Raw genomic sequence first — 16,885 nt, forward strand, 5'->3', positions numbered from 1 at the left:
AACAAAACAAAACAAAACAATGCAACAATAAAAATTCATACAGATAAAAAATATAGTATAACAGCTATTTACATAGCATTTACGTTGTATTAGATATTATAAGTAATCTAGAGGTGACTTAAAGTATGTGGGAGGAAGTGTGTAGGTTATATGCAAATACACTATTTTATATAAAGGACTTGAACAACCATGGATTTTGGTATCTGCGGGGGGTCCTGGAACCAATCCCTGAGGATTCCCAGGGACAACGGTGTCTGTTTTTGAATGAATGCGTGAGCACATGAGGAACGGGGAAAGGAATTATTGAGTGCTTCCTTGTGTTCCTCTATGTACACCATATATTTCTATCCAGCATTTCTATGGCCTGGGAGGGTGACAGAGGACTCCCTCCTGTGTCCAACCCCTGCCTTGAACACAGTGGTAGCAATTGTTCTAACTGGATTTTGTGCCCCTCCACTTGACCAACAGACAACCTGAAGAGCCACCCTCCCGTGCCTGGCCAAGGCCCCTGCCTGCTTCCTGGCTTCCGCGTCTTGAAGGACTTTTTGGCCCACCATGCTCAGATTGCAGAAGTCCACCTCATCGTGTCCAGCTTCTTCCTGCAGACGCCGCTCACAGAGCTGACCCACGCGCCCAGGGTAGGTTCCCGGAGCAGCCAGGGTGGAGCGACACTCTCGGTTCTCTGGTTCCCTGAGACTAAGGCAGTTCCCTAGGATGCCCCACACCTCCCCACTCCACTTCCCCCACCTCGGACGAGTCCTGACCCCTCCTTCCCCGGAGCCTGCACCCCTCAGCAGGCTCCTCAGATGCCCTCGTGTCTGTACCCTTGGCAGCCTTGGCCATCTCCCTCCCAGCAAGTCTCTGATTTGGATCAGTTTCATTTTTAAATCTTTCTCCTTTTGGGCGAAGCCAGGGAAATTACTTCAGATGGGTGGCATTGCCTCAGCACCTGCCCTCTGCAACCTTCTTATGCAGGGACCCTTGACATCACCTTCTCTCCACTGTCACTGGGAAAGGGAGGCTTCTCCCGGCTGACCTCGACCTCCTCAGTCCTGCCCGTGACCTCGTGCACAGTTACCTTGTCTTCTGCACTGACACTTTCCCCTTCCTCCTGACTCCTTCCTCATAGGCTGTAAGTGTGTTCCACTGTGTTCCACTGAGGACCAGATGCTGCCCCTTGACTCACACTACTGACCTCTGCTGCTCTCCTTATCACTTTCCTGTCCTTCCTTGGCCAGATTTCTCTGAAGAGGAGCCCATTCTCCCTGTCCACACCTCTCCCACCTGCACACTCTCACCCACCTGCACCAAACCCGTCTTCGCTGGCTTCCATTCCCACGGGATGAGGTGCAGACTGCACCGCTGGCACCGAGATCTCTCCTCTCCGGACTCCTGACTTGTCTCTCTGCCCGCCCCGCGTCACCACCCTCATGCTGTGGCTCTCCGAATCACCTCTCCAGGATACCCAGCTCTTCTGCTCCCCAGCCACTGCCTGGACTGACTGTTTTTTCCCACCATCACCTGCATGGTGGGAGTGTTCTCCCTCATTTCTCAGCTCAGATGCCACCTCCTGCCTAGACAGACAGAGGGCTATTTCCTGCTTTGTGCCTCCGTGCACCTTCCCCTCATACAGCACCAGCACATTCACATGCCTGCCCGCCTCCTTAGACACTGAGCACCTGAGAGCAGACCCCACCTTTTTACTCGCCTTCCCGGCACCTGACAGGTAGTGGACTTGGACATTGTTTCTTGGTCTTGATTGAGTTAAGTTAAACTGAACTGAATTGAAATAGGGGAACAGCTTGGCTTTGTAAAGAAAAGGCTGAAAAATCCATCTCTCTGGCACATCTTATATCTGACATTTAAATCTTGATGTATGCTAATAGTGTTGTAGATCACACTTCAAAACACAGTTCTTACTATGCTATGCTAAATTTTTTACTTCTCTGTAAACACATCATAGGAAATAAACATCTGCTGAGTGTCAGGACCCATATAGATGTTTTACATATTTTATTTCACTTGATATTTAAACAATCCCATGGGGTAGATAATATAATTTTAATTTCTCAGAGAAGGAAGCTTAACTCCAAAAGGCTACATAGTCCACCTGAGCCCAGCTCGTGCCACCCTGATTCTAAACCCCACATTCTCTCCTCTACACTCTGCGTTTTCCTCTGTAGACTTTGAATTCTTCTTAGTTGCCAGTGGGTCTTCAGCACCTTCTTAGAGTTGTGTGTTTCCTGTATGCATCAACCAGGCTAGAATTTCCCATATGGGTTAATCACCTAGGCTGCTGCTATGCTAGGTTGTTTTTCCCACTGGGGGCCCCTGGGAAAAGTGAGGCGTTGACCACAAAGCCAATCCCCTTGGTGTGCAGCTGCAGGTCTCCTATGGCCCCTGCCTTCTCTTTCAGGACAGCCTGGATGCCATGCTTCAGTGGCTCCTGCAAAAGCACCACCAGGAAGAAGTCCTCCGGGCCGGGTTGTGCATGGAAGGTGCCCTGCTGCTCCTGGAAATGCTGAGGTTCAACATATGCAAATCAATAAATGTGATCCACCATATTAATAAAATCAAACACAAGGACCATATGATCATCTCTATTGACGCCGAAAAAGCATTTGATAAAATCCAACACTCATTCATGATAAAGACCCTTTATAAATTAGGTATAGACGGAAAATATCTCAACATAATTAAAGCCATATACAATAAACCCACGGCCAATATCATCCTGAATGGGGAAAAACTAAAAGCTTTTCCTTTAAGAACAGGAACCAGACAAGGATGCCCACTCTCACCACTCCTATTCAACATAGTTTTGGAAGTATTAGCCAGAGCAATCAGAGAAGAGAAGGAAATAAAGGGCATTCAGATTGGAAAGGAGGAAGTCAAACTGTCCCTGTTTGCAGATGACATGATCCTATATATTGAACAGCCCAAATCATCTATTAAAAAACTCTTAGAGGTGATAAAAGAGTTCAGCACAGTAGCAGGATACAAAATCAACACACAAAAATCAGTAGCATTTCTTTTCACCAATAGTGAACAAGCAGAAAGAGAAATCAAGAAAGCCTGCCCATTCACAATAGCCACCAAAAAAATAAAATACTTAGGAATTGAACTAACTAAGGATGTGAAAAATCTCTATAATGAGAAGTATAAACCACTCCTGAGAGAAATTAGAGAGGATACAAGAAGATGGAAAGACATCCCATGCTCCTGGATTGGAAGAATCAATATAGTGAAAATGACTATACTACCCAAAGTTATCTACAAATTTAATGCAATCCCCATTAAAATTCCTATGACATTTTTCTCTGACATGGAAAGAACTATACAGTCATTTATCTGGAATAACAAAAGACCACGAATAGCCAAAGCAACGCTGAGCAAAAAAAATAAAGCTGGAGGTATTACTCTACCTGACTTTAAACTATACTACAAAGCTATAATAACCAAAACAGCATGGTATTGGTATAATAACAGAGACTCTGATCAATGGAATAGAATAGAGCACCCTGAAATCAACCCACGCACTTACTGCCATTTGATCTTCGACAAAGGCATTAAGTCTATTCACTGGGGTCGGGACTCCCTCTTCAGCAAAGGGTGCTGGGATAACTGGTTATCCATTTGCAGGAGATTGAAACTAGACCCACATCTCTCACCATTTACTAAAATCAACTCAAAATGGATTAAGGATTTAAATATACACCCTGAAACAATAAAACTTATTAAAGAAAATATAGGAGAAACCCTTCAGCAAATAGGGCTGGGCACAGACTTCATGAATATGACCCCAAAAGCATGGGCAACCAAAGGAAAAATAAACAAATGGGACTATATCAAACTGAAAAGTTTCTGCACAGCAAAAGAAACAATTAACAGAGCTAAAAGACAGCCAACAGAGTGGGAGAAAATATTTGCAAAATACATGTCTGACAAAGGACTAATATCCAGAATATATAAAGAACTCAAACAACTTTACAAGAAAAAAACAAGCAACCCAATTAAAAAATGGGCAAAAGAGCTAAGTAGGCATTTCTCTAAAGAAGATATGCAAATGGCCAACAGTCATATGAAAAAATGCTCAACATCACTCAGCATCCGGGAAATGCAAATCAAAACCACACTGAGATACCATCTCACCCCAGTTAGGATGTCTAAAATCCAAAAGACGCTGAACGATAAATGCTGGTGTGGTTGCGGAGAAAAAGGAACTCTCTTACATTGTTGGTGGGAATGCATAATGGTGCAACCCCTATGGAAAATGGTTTGGAGGTTCCTCAAACAGTTGCAGATTGATCTACCATATGACCCAGCTATTTCACTGCTGGGAATATATCCAAAGGAATGGAAATCATCAAGTCGAAGGTATACTTGTTTCCCAATGTTCATTGCAGCACTCTTCACAATAGCCAAGAGCTGGAATCAGCCCAAATGTCCATCATCGGATGAGTGGATACGGAAAATGTGGTATATCTACACAATGGAATACTACTCAGCTATAAAAACGAATGAAATACTGCCATTTGCAACAACATGGATGGACCTTGAGAGAATTATATTAAGTGAAACGAGTCAGGCAGAGAAAAAGAAATACCACATGTTCTCACTTATTGGTGGGAGCTAAAAATAAATAAATAAATGCACTCACACACACACAAAATAACCGGGGGGGGGGGAGAAGATATAACAACTACAGTCCTTTGAAGTTGTTACAACAAGCAAACGGAAAGGACATTGTTGGGTGGTAGGGGGGAGAGGGAGGAGGGAGGGAGGTTTCAGTGATGGGCCATAATAATCAACCACATTGTATATCGACAAAATAAAAATTTAAAGGGAAGAAAAAAAAATGACTGCTCTCCTTTGTTTAGACTCAGGAAGAGGTTAAACCCATGATTCTTTTTTATTTAAATTGTTCCTATGAAACTGCCTAAGCCTAATTTTTTTCCATGATTGTTGACTCATTTAGGCTTCTAGTCCTTTTGACCCAGTTTAGTTAACTGATATTTAAAAATAATTTCCCATTTGTTCAGTTTGCACAAATGGTCTGTTTGAATTCACTTAGCTTTCTGTGTGATTATTTCCTCATTCTTATTCTTAGTTTTTGTGTTCATATGCTCTCTTTACCCTACCCCACCTGTCACTTTAGGAGCTGAAGGATTGCGGATTTATTTAAAGAACCAGCTCTGGGATATATTTATCAGTCTCCTGAGGTTTTTTTCCTGTCAATATCTAAGATTTTGATATTTGGCATCTTCACTTTCCATTGTTTTCTAGAGTTTCTATGATTGCAGTTTGAAAGACCTCTGATTCATATTTTTCAATGTCCATGAGGTTGAGCTTTTTGTATCTATTTCTAGTTTTGTTTTTCCCTGGTCAGACCATGTGGCCTATGCATTTCCCATCTTTGAGAAATTTATTCGTGGTTCCATTGGAAGACCAATGTACAATTAATTTTTGAGGTGCTTAAAAATGATGTATGTTTTCTGCATATAGCATAAGGAGTTTGTTACCTATCTGATCAGTTAATGCTATTAAAAATAAGACCAAACCTTTACATCGTAATAACAAACATAAAACGTTTAAACTTGTATGTTAAAGATGTGACTTTTAGACTGGTGAAAAACAAGACCCAGCCTTCTGGGATCTAACATGTATGTACCATGAGAATAAAGCCACTCAGTGTTTGATTTGGTACAATGTAATAACAAACATAAAACGTTTAAACTTGTATGTTAAAGATGTGACTTTTAGACTGGGTGAAAAACAAGACCCAGCTTTCTGGGATCTAACATGTATGTACCATGAGAATAAAGCCACTCAGTGTTTGATTTGGTACAATGAAGATATCTGTCATGAAAGAGAAAAAGACTTAATTGTAGTGATAACTCTAACATATCTTTCTCAAAAATTTGCTTTATCTTATTTTATTATTTTATTTTATTTTATTTTGCTTGGAACTTTACTTTGTTTGCCCAGTGGTAACCATAGATTAGTTTTCCTGTTCTTGAACTTGATATAAATGGAATCATACAGTATATATTATTTGGCATCTGGCTTCTTTCATTTATCATTGTGTTTGTGGATTCACTTATGTTGTTGTGTATATAAGTAGTTCATTTTTTTGTTGTTGAGTATTATTTTACTGTGATTATTAATCACAATTTATTTACCCATTCTGGGTTATTTCAGTTTGGAAATATTATGAATAAAACTGATACATACCATCTTTTAGTAGACATATGTGTTCCTTTCTGTTAGAAATATACCTAGGAGTGAAATTGTGAGTCATAAGCTATGCACATGACTTACTTTAGTAGGTAATACCAAATAGTTCTCCAAAGTAGAAGTACCAGTCTACACTCTTACCAGCTCTTATTCTGGTAGCATTCTAGGTGCTCCATATTTTTGCCAATGTTTTGCATCATTAGGGTTTTTTGTTTTTGTTTTTGTTTTTTAATTTTAGCCATTCTATTGCATGCAATAGTTCTTTGGAATAGACAGTATTATCTCCATTGTGCAAATGTAGAAACTAAAGCTATGGAGGTTAACTCACCAAGCAAGGTCACAGAGCCAGGGCACAGTGGAGACATGTGTGTCCAGCGTTAGTGTTACATTCCAGGTCATGGCCATGCCCAAGAACCTTCAGGGAATCATTGTCACTTGGTGCATCAAATCCAAATTCCTTTCAAAAGTCTAAGTCCTTTTTATCTGATTTCATCTTCCAGTTTCTCCTGTATTTACCCTGTGCTAATCACTGTGAAAATAAGCCCAAAGTGCTAAAATATCACATTTAATCCTCACAACAACCTTCTGAAATAGGTCATATTACGATCCTTGTTTTATAGAGCTGGAACCAAAGGTATAAGGGGGTTAAGGAGCTGGCCCAAAGCTATACTATTAGTAAGTGGCAGGGAGGAATTGACTAACTTCGGAAAAAGCTCCCTGAACTCCTCTGTCTCTCTCTCATACTGTCCTGTAAATCTAACATTGTGCTGCATTTGCAGGTGACTGCAGAAACAGCTTCTTTCTGCCTGCCTGCTCCAGCCCAGACCAAGCCCTCATGGGATGCTGGGAATGCAATTTGGATTATCCCATGTGTATCGCCTTTCTTTCTATAGTAGATCTGAGTTCCGCAGTGTGAGACACAGTCCTGGCACTCAGTAGCTACTTGATAAACAGGATGTTCTAACTCAAGCACTCTAAGCCAAGACTGAACAGCAGGCTGGTGGGGGAAGGAGGAAGCCATGGATGGGAGGGGCTGGGCTGGAAAACTGGCCTCACAAAGGAAGAGCCTGATGTCCGTCTATAGTGTCTGTAGGAGTAGGCTGAGCATCACTCAATCTGTGTGTGGTGTGGCTATGCAGGGCATGAGCCCAAGGCTAAGACTGACCAATTTTCAATTCCAGGTTATCCATTCAGGACAGCAGGACCTTAGGTTGCTGCTGGGTACATTGGGGCTAGTGTCAGTCTCTGGACAGTGGCTGGACAAAGCTGGTCAAGGGAGTTGGGCTCCAGAGGGTGCTAGAGTGCAGACAGGATTCAGGGTAGAGGCTCAGCCATGTGGCCAAGACCAGGTGGGACAGAAGTTATGGTGTGGAGCAGACTGGTGCCCAGGCCTCCTCCAGGTGCTGGGGACCAGCTCAGTGAAGCATGATCTATTCCAAACCCCCAGCTGTCAGGGAGGGGGCTCTTCAAGCCCTGCTGACCTCAGACAAGGTGTGTCCAGTTATTGGCCAGGGCAGAGTCTGTATCTGGGAACAGCCCCACTTGGCTAGGGAAGGCGGGGTTAGCTCTGATGGGCAAGTTTCTTGAGTGCAGGGAGCCATGTCTAATCACATAGAGGTGTATGGGGAAGACAGCCAGACCGTATAGCCAGATTTCCTGGGTTCAATTCCTAGCTCTGACTCTTAAATGCTGGGCAAGCTGCTGAACCTCTTTGGGCCTCTGTTTTCCAATCTGTAAAATAGGGGTAAATATAGAACCTACCTCAGACGGTTGCTGTGAGGTGAGATGAGGAATATGTGTGATGCCCTTAGAACGATGTCTGCATGTGTTAAACCCTTCCCAGTTGGTGGTCAATACCTGGTGCTGACCTGCAGCCTTAGGTGTCTTGCAATGATGTGTCTTGTTGAAAGTCTCAGAAAGGAGATCTTCTCCCTGGAGTTCAGTTCCTGTGGTTTAGTCATGCTGCCAGGCACCTCCTCTCATGAATGTGCTCTCAGCCCTGGGCAGGCTCTGAGGACAGCGCCTGGGAACAGACATTCCCGGCCAGCGTGCTGCAGTTCCTGGGCCTCGTGCACCGCACCTACCCCCAGGACCCGGCGTGGTGGGCCCCGGAGTTCCTCCAGACCTTGGCCACTGTGACCTTCCCCCTGGGAACTCAAAAGGTAGGACGTGATGCTCACTGCCCTGCCCCAGGGAGAGCAGGTGTCAGCTGCATCGTTCTTCAAGGGTGAAGGACCAGCCTCCTCCCCACCCCCAACATTAAAATACATTTCAAGGCAACTTGGATAATTTCCCTTTTCTTGGTTGAACTGCAGTTCAAGGACATTTTCAGCTCTGAGATTCAATTATTTTTTTGAGTTGTTAGGAATTTCTGTGATGAGAAATTTGATGGCAGATCAAGCCCAATTCTGTATGGAATACCCATGCACTGATAAACCCCGTTCCAAGAAGCCTGTTGCCTGTGCACCAGAGGGGGAGAGGTAGTCCCAGGAGAGTGACCTACTTGGCCTTTTGTCCTCAGGTTGTCCTGTTTGTGGGACCCTTGGGCCCAGGTCTTCTTGGGCCCCTCATGACCCGGGTCTTCTTCCAGGCAGTGGGTTTGCAGAGGCCCAGATGAGCCCAGGGTGGGGAGCACAGAAGGATCGACTTGGACCTTGAGGACAAGGTCTTGGGTACTGCATGCCAGGGTTAGAGAAGTGGCTCTGGGAAGACTTGTGAGTTTAAGGCCAAGAGCCAGTCCCAGCAGGGCAAGGGGTGGCCCAGTCAGAGGGACTCAGAGCATTCAGGAGCTGAGAGGACATCAGGAGTTGAGGACTGGTGTGGAAGGCCGGGTATAGAAAGAAGAAGGTCAGAAATCCACATGTCCCCCAGAATTGGTGGATCAGGAAGCAGAGACCCAGAGAGAGAGAAGGAGCTGAAGATGGCTGGTCACATGCATAACTATAGGTACAGGAATGTGTTAGATGTGTTATAATCTGTGCCAAACACAGTGCCAGGCATGGAGTGGTTGTTCCATAACCGTGTGTTAAATATCCAAATGACTGAATGAGCATGCTGTCTTAGCTAACCTTTTCCAGGAGTGTATTCCAAGGTGTTAGCCTTCATCACCTGAGCCCTGGCAACACATCAGTCCTGAGCCCAGTGCTTTGCATGATCCCAACAGCCACCCAATGAAGGCAGTGTCAGTAAGAGGAAACTGAGATTCGGAGACACCAAGTGGTGCTCAGCAGTTTCTTCCTGGCTTGGTGGGGGGTTAGAAGACCCTGCTCACAGAAGGGTCAAGAGAACGAAGCATGCCCTACTTGATGTCATTAACAAATGACAACCTCACCTTCTCACTCCAAGGCCTGCATCCTTCCCCTTACATTTGGTTCAAAATGAAATAAAATGGCCAAATAAAATTTGAGTAGTAAGAGTTAGTAAAAAGACGAAATAGAAAGACTAGAAGATTTGCAAAAAGACAATATGGTTTTAAAATGGTTTGACGGATTGATAGCAACTAAAATGGCTTACTAGAAAAGGAAGAGTTAACAAAATGTAATAAAGAGCGAAGGACAGCTCCACTGTCTGCAGTGGAGGGGGGTGGGGCCTGCACAGGGAGGCCCGGCCGCTGGGCCAGGCAGGCCTGAGCAGGGACCTCTGTCGGGGCCAGGGCCCTGGAGTCCACAGCCCGACGTTCTCAACCCAGATGCCCACCTCAGCCCTTGTGCCCGAGGGCAAGACCTGCCCTCTGCTGAGTCAGTGTTCTAGCCGAGTGCCCCCTGCCAGCAGCCATGGTGCACACTCTGACCCAGGGCTCTTCCTCCCCGCAGTCAACAGTTCCTGCCCAGGGGAAGGCCAGGCCCAAAGTCACCTCCCCGTCTTGGGGCTCCTGGCTCCAGTTCTGAGGCTCTCCTCACCATCTCCTTGCCCCATTTCAGCTCCGAGTCAGCTCCGCAAGGCCTTTGTTGCACAGAAAATGTGACAGACCCTCCTCAGGCAGAAGGCTGTTGGCCAAAAGCCTTCGATTTGCTGTGAATTTATATGGCATCTTTCCAGTCAAGGCCGCAAGGAGCTAATTAATGCAGTCGCCACCTCCCTAGGTGCCAGTGAATTCGTTTTATGGCTTAATTAAGAACGGCTGCATTAATTTTATGAATGAGCAAAGGGAGGTGCCAACAGATGAGTGCCCAGGAGAAGCTCATGGGCGGGAGTCAGCAGTCCCCAGCCGCGCGTCCTTGGGCGCCGCCTGCCCTCCCAGCGTCTCCATGTCCTCCCAGATGTATCTGGGGTGATGGCTCCTGTCTCATTTATCTCCTAACATTTTAATAAATATAAAAGGAGAAAGTGAATGCCAAAGCACTTCAGGGATTTGAGGAGAGGACTCTCTGTGTCCCGTCTTCCTTACCTGAGGGTCCCATCTGCCAACATCGGTGGAGCCTGGGCAGGAAGTGGAGGTGAGGTCTCCATGACAAGGTGGGAGCCAACTCTCTCTGGCCACATGCCCGGTGCCAGGCGTTGCCACATCCATTATTCTCTTGTCTCATTCTTGCTCATCCTTTGTGACAGTGTTTTTATTATCACTATTTAACCGGCAGGGGGCGTCTTCCTTACCTGAGGGTCCCATCTGCCAACATCGGTGGAGCCTGGGCAGGAAGTGGAGGTGAGGTCTCCATGACAAGATGGGAGCCAACTCTCTCTGGCCACATGCCCGGTGCCAGGCGTTGCCACATCCATTATTCTCTCGTCTCATTCTTGCTCATCCTTTGTGACAGTGTTTTTATTATCACTATTTAACCGGCAGGGGGCTGTGACTTGGAGGAGTAAGGGACTTGCCCCAACGCATTTGGGGCTCCATTGCTGAGCACTGCAGGCCTCTGACTCCGTGCTCAGCTTCTGTGCACAACCCTGGCCTAGCTCAGGTCCTCAGACCCACAGTGGGCCACGTTATAAGCAACTGAATCCTGGGCAAGTTGCCTATCTCTGTGGAGCTCCAGTTTCCTTACATGTTAATGGTACCAGGATAATCTGCCTGTGTACATGCCAGAAGTGAATGGGAAAGGGCTTGAGCCAGGCAGGCCACACATGTTGAGGTTCTCTTGTCTTTGAGGGGGCTGTGGCTGAACCTGCCCAGAGTGCCAGCAGTCCTGGGGCCGTGGCTGAAGACGACAACACTGGTGAGGGTCTGCATGCTCCTGCCAAGTCACATCCTGCCCGGAGGCAGCTGAGGGAATTCACACAGCTCCTCTTCAGGGAGCTCCTGCTTGGGCCCCCCAGCCCCAAGCAGTGGCAGCCCCTGGAGGTGCTCTTGGAGGTGGGTTGAAAAGGGTGCTGTTGGGCCATGTGCTGTGGAGCCTGGGAGGGGACAGGCACCATGAGGGCCGGGTATGCCCAGGGAGGCCAAGGGCTGGACCTCTAGGGTTAGCTCGCCCAGGCCTGAAGATGCTAGCTGGCTGGTGGGGAGAGTGTCTCCTGGGACCGCATTTTGTGGAAGTGATTTATTGGCGGGGTTGGGGGGATGCTCTCAGGAGAAGGAGGGAGGGAGCAGAGGAAGACGGGGGAAACGCTAGCCCAGAGGTGGTCTCAGCTGGTGTCTGGTCCCAAGAGGCTGGTGTGCTGTCTGCCTCGCAGAGGTGGCCTCACCATGAGGCACCTGATAGGTGGCCATGGGCTGTAGGCTCCCCCCACTTGCCTCCTTACTCTGGGGAATGGGCGTCGCCTCCCAGGTGAGGCAGCTCTGTCAGCAGAGGGCAGTGTCCCAGAGAAGGGGCAGCTGTGAACTGGCAGCAGTCCAAAGGCGTGGCAGCTGCGGGAACAGGGCATCAGCCAGGCGAGGTGAGTGGTGTACACTGAGGAGACATTCCCTGGCTGTGCTTCCAGGCTTATCCAGACAACGCCACCAGCCAAGAGAAGCGAGACTTCCAGTCTGAGATCCTGCTTTCTGCCATGGAAATATTCCACTTGATGAGTGGGGGCAACGTGCCGGTACTCGGAGGTGAGTGGGGTGACCAGGTCTTCCCTGTTCCTGACATGAGGCAGCTGACAGCTGAGTAGGAAAGCCAGCGTGCCCTCCAGCTGCCCACCCAGCCATGGGATGCCGCCCTGCACCTGGGCGTCGTCCCTCCACGCATCTGCAACGGGAGCTCATTGTCCCTGCCCAGTGCTCAGTGAGGGGACACTTGCTACTTCCCATGACACCTCTGTCATCACTGGCAGTGGGAGACAGAAAGTTCTTTTGTCCTCTGAACTTAAATCTGCTCTCCTGTAGCTTCAGTAGCAATGTGACCTCTTTCCACGAGGGAAGTCAAGATAACTGAATCTAGCGTCCCTCTGCTAGGCATGTCCCTCCTGGCACCTACACTTGGGCACAGGACAGGTGTGCAGCAGATGTTCTTATGTGAACCTGGTTGAAGATGCTGCCCTTACCCTCTTGGATTTAAGATTGAGGCTTCATTTGAAGGACTTAGTTCCAGCTCAGCTATAACTTCCCAGCAAGATTAACCAAAAGTCCTTTCTGTGGTTTCTGAGCCACAGGAATTCCTAGGGACGTGACTCATCTTCTGGACACTCCCTTGCCCCACAGCTCAAAAACCCTGATGCTTGTGGAGTACCTGCCATGAGGGAGAGTAGCAGAGTGGTGAGGAGTGTGGGCGCGGCACTCTCATTTCTGGTCTTGGCTGTGTCACTGGGCGACTGTGTGACTCGGGGCAGGAGTCTGTGAGCAAGGACGACAATCACGGCTAACTCACAGGAGTGGGGCCAGCTGGGATCATCGCACACAGGCCTGAGCACGGCGCCTGATGTGTGTGCCATGCGGTCGGCATCACAGCTTTGTCCTCTGCCCTACACAGCAGCAGCGCCTCGGGTCACCGTGACGCCCTCTTATTTGCCGCAAGCATTAAACTCTCCCCCATCCTCATTCCAAAAAGCTGCTGGAAGAAACGTTCCCGCTTGCTTGCTTTCTCACTGCTTGCTTTATATCACTGACCAGATTACTCAAGATCAGTTTATTTGGAATCAATGTGTGTTCATTGGGCCACCTGCTACATACAAGATACCGTCTTTGGAGCAGTGGGGTACAGTGGCGAATAAGTCGTGGCTGGTCACCACGAGGGCCTTGGGGACCACTGCAGAGAGAAGTCCATGCAGACTCTCCACTCGCTCTTTCTCCTCACCCCACCCCAGGTAGTAAAGAGCCTCCACCAAACGCAGAAGCTGCTGCTCCTTTGCTCGCGAACATCTCCTACTTCACCCAGAAGCTGGTGGAGAAGCTGTACAGTGGGGTGTTCTCGGCAGACCCCAGGCACATCCTCCTCTTCATCACAGAGCACATCATGGTGGTAAGAGCCACGGCCAGCTGGGGTGGTGACTGACTGCTGCTGACTGATGGGCATCGGTATCAGGCTCCCAGCCATTGTCCAGCTCGTCCTTCCCTGGGACAGAGTCTGAGGTGGGGAAAAGGAGGAGGCCCTTTATGGCCCAGGCGACACTTGGTGGCCGTGGAGTTCTCTGAGGGGCCCTTGCCGCAGGCTACCTGAGACCCATCTCAGGCAAGGGGAGCCTCTGCTCCCTGCGCTTGTCCCTGAGCCCTGTATCCACGTCCTCCCCTTTGAGTTTTTATTGTGACTGTCATTATTGCCATGCCTCTTCAACAGAGAAAGTGCTGAAAATCTCTTTGTCTCTGAAAGGCCTATGTCATCTTGTTCCTTAGTATCTGCCCCACGTGTCATATTTGTGCCTTCCTGAAATGAAGGCAGGGGTGTATTTTTAGCTGGTCATTTTTCTTGCCCATGCTCTCTCTCTCCAGATAAATAGATCAACATCCATATACATGTTCCTTAGTATCTGCCCCACGTGTCATATTTGTGCCTTCCTGAAATGAAGGCAGGGGTGTATTTTTACCTGGTCATTTTTCTTGCCCATGCTCTCTCTCTCCAGATAAATAGATCAACATCCATATACATTCATGCAAACACATGCCTATAGGTCCGCTTTCACATGTAGGGGCGTGTGTGTATGTACATGTGTACACACGGAAGATTATACAGTCTCAAAATTCTAGAGTTGAAAGGGGCCCTTTTAAGATCATCAGTCCCCGTTACATGCTGAGACCTTTCCTGCCAAGCCTTGCGTGCCGTGTGCCTGACCCCTCCGTGTGATAAGGAGCTCACTCCGGCACAAGCAGTCCCACTTGAAGGTGTGTGATAGTTGGCGAGCACTTTCTCTTAACATGCTGGAATCTGCCTCCAGCAGCTCCTACCAGCAGCCCTGGCCGTGCCCTCCGCAGCAGAACCCAAGAGAACCATTCTCTTTTCTCTTCACACCTCATAGTGGGTATGAAATTGGCTCCCCCAACACCCTTCTGTCTTCAGAGTCACCCGCAGGCCCCAACCCTGGGCCGTGGCACAGTTCCTGGGGTGATCATCAGTCTGGGTGACACCGAGGTCCGGGCCAGCCGGAATGAATGTATTCAGAGGCTTCTTCAGAACTAAGTCTGAGGAGGGAGAAACATCCCTTGTCAGCTCTGAGAGGACTGGGATCAGATTCCTGGGAGGTTGCGTTGAGAATGAAAAGCCGCTGAGCTCCCCGTGGTCAGAGCAGATACTCGGAGCTAATACCACCGAGCGTGTGCCTCCGGGGCTGTGTGCCTTTAGGGGAGCCAGGCCCGAGGGCTGCTGGCTGTCCACACATCCTTCTCCTTCTCTCCTGTTCGCTGTCTGTGGCTCCCACAAGTCTTAACCTCAGTTCGAGAGGGGCGACCCATCTGCGAGCTTCAGAGGATGATGATGGGTTTCAGTAAAACTTAACTTCATTAGTAGAAACACTTTGCATTTCCCGTGGAATTCTAAGGGAGCAATCTGTAACTAACAAATGACCTTCCTAAGGGCCTGCAAAACTTTGCACAAAGATTTTGTTCTATGGATTCTTTGCACTGAAACCAAACAGATAGTAATCAGTACAGAGCAGGACCTTCTGCCTACCTCTCTAGGTTTCTCATGAACTAAAATCCCACCAGACTCTGTCTCCTTCAGATGACATGGTCGAACTCTGAGAAGCACTGGTGACTCCTCCTAGTCCAGAGGGGGCGCTTGTCTCCATTTTCAGTATATGGTTAAATTTTGGAAGTGTCTTTTTTTCTTCTTCAAGAATTAGTCTCTGTCCACACTGAAAGCATACAAGGAAGAGCAGAATGACAATTGATTTGTGTCCTTGAAATGACACCCCCTCACATACCTCTTTTTAGCGAGTGGCCTCCCAAATCCAAAGGTGACTTTATTCTGGAAATTTCAAGAATAGACATTCTCGTGTATTGGTACTCTTTCCTTTCTGTGTTTGCCATTCTCGGTTCAATCCGTAAATGCTACCGAGTGTCTATTCTGCTTGTGAGGCTGAGGGGGCACATGGACATTACCATGCCTGGGACCCCCGAGGCATGCAATTCACAGGGAACCTCATATATAAACCGTTGTGCCTCCACTGGCTACATTATGTGTGGGGCCCACAGCAAAATCAAAATATGGGGCCCATGTACAAAAGTTACCAAGAATTTCAGATGATGACAACAGAGCCCAAACGTAGGCCCTTCTGAGTGTAGGGCCCTGTGCAACTGCATGGATCACATGCCTGTGATGCCAGCTGGGATCCATTCAAGGTGGGAGAAAATCGGTGCCAAACAAAGGCTGAGCTCAATGCTTTGGGTGTGCACAAAAATAAATGACCAGTTCTGATGGCAGAGACCCAGGGCTCAGGGGCCCTGCTGGGAGCACAGGATTTTGCAAGGTAGGACTTCCCGTAAAGAGAAGGTGTTTTTCCTGCTATGCAGAATGCCCCTGTATAATATTGGCCATGGGAGTTGTTATAAAGTGTTTGCTTCAACTTGATTAAACAAACTTCCATATTGACGTGTACTGAGTTGGAGGACGATTATTGGTAATAAAGAACAGTGGAATGGTTGCAAAGAAACTGAGATTATAGTGAAACATCTCTTGTCTACTAGTTATCCAGAAGGATTTGGATTGGAACCCAAGCCTAAAATGACTCCTTATCATCAAGTCTTCCTTTCCCCAAATGAAGAAGTGAAAGAAAAAAGAGGGGAAGATTTCCTGAGTTTGAGTGATGGTACATTTTACTTGTCATTTATTTTTTTTGGGGGGGAGGATAATGGTAGATGGATAGTGGTATTTGCTAGAGTTGCATTTCTCTGTTTATTTTGCCCAAGATAAGAAACTGAATACTATTAAGGAATTTTTCAAAGGCCAGAAAAAGACCTAGGAAATCCCATAGTAATTTAGTAATATAGCAAAGTAACCTGGTAGAAAGAACACTGGAATGATCCTTGTGTGTTAGAAATGGAATGGAAAGGAATGGGTGGACTGATGGATGGAGGAAGAGAAAGTCTTGTGGGACTTGGTTAGACTAGGAGCTGGGTATATATACTGAAATCCCCGAGCACCTTACTTAAGTTAAGACTGGCATGCATCTCACCTAACTTTGTTCTCTAGCAAATGGGCAGGGAGTAAATAAACGCATTACTTTCTATATGACTTTCAACTTAATAGAGTTTATTCTTGGATTTACTAATCTCATATCAAGTTAAAGGAACTGGCAATTGTTAAATATTTCTGTAGAAGCGAGTTCCATGTGTATAAGAGTTGCAGTCCCTCTTGAT

General features: G+C 47.2%; 1 protein-coding gene across 1 annotated transcript in view; it reads left to right on the forward strand.

The window, feature by feature from the left end:
* The window catches only part of WDFY4 (WDFY family member 4), a 309,512-nt gene that overhangs the window by 115,769 nt on the left and 176,858 nt on the right, over window positions 1-16,885 (forward strand). The window contains 8 exon segments of the mRNA XM_008576041.1: window positions 469-638; window positions 2,417-2,526; window positions 8,207-8,399; window positions 11,327-11,530; window positions 12,097-12,211; window positions 13,402-13,581; window positions 15,722-15,791; window positions 16,214-16,335. Coding sequence (XP_008574263.1) covers window positions 469-638; window positions 2,417-2,526; window positions 8,207-8,399; window positions 11,327-11,530; window positions 12,097-12,211; window positions 13,402-13,581; window positions 15,722-15,791; window positions 16,214-16,335 — 1,164 coding nt within the window.

Source organism: Galeopterus variegatus, unplaced genomic scaffold (assembly GCF_000696425.1).
Source record: "Galeopterus variegatus unplaced genomic scaffold, G_variegatus-3.0.2 Scaffold1276, whole genome shotgun sequence".
Classification (NCBI taxonomy): Eukaryota; Metazoa; Chordata; class Mammalia; order Dermoptera; family Cynocephalidae; genus Galeopterus; species Galeopterus variegatus.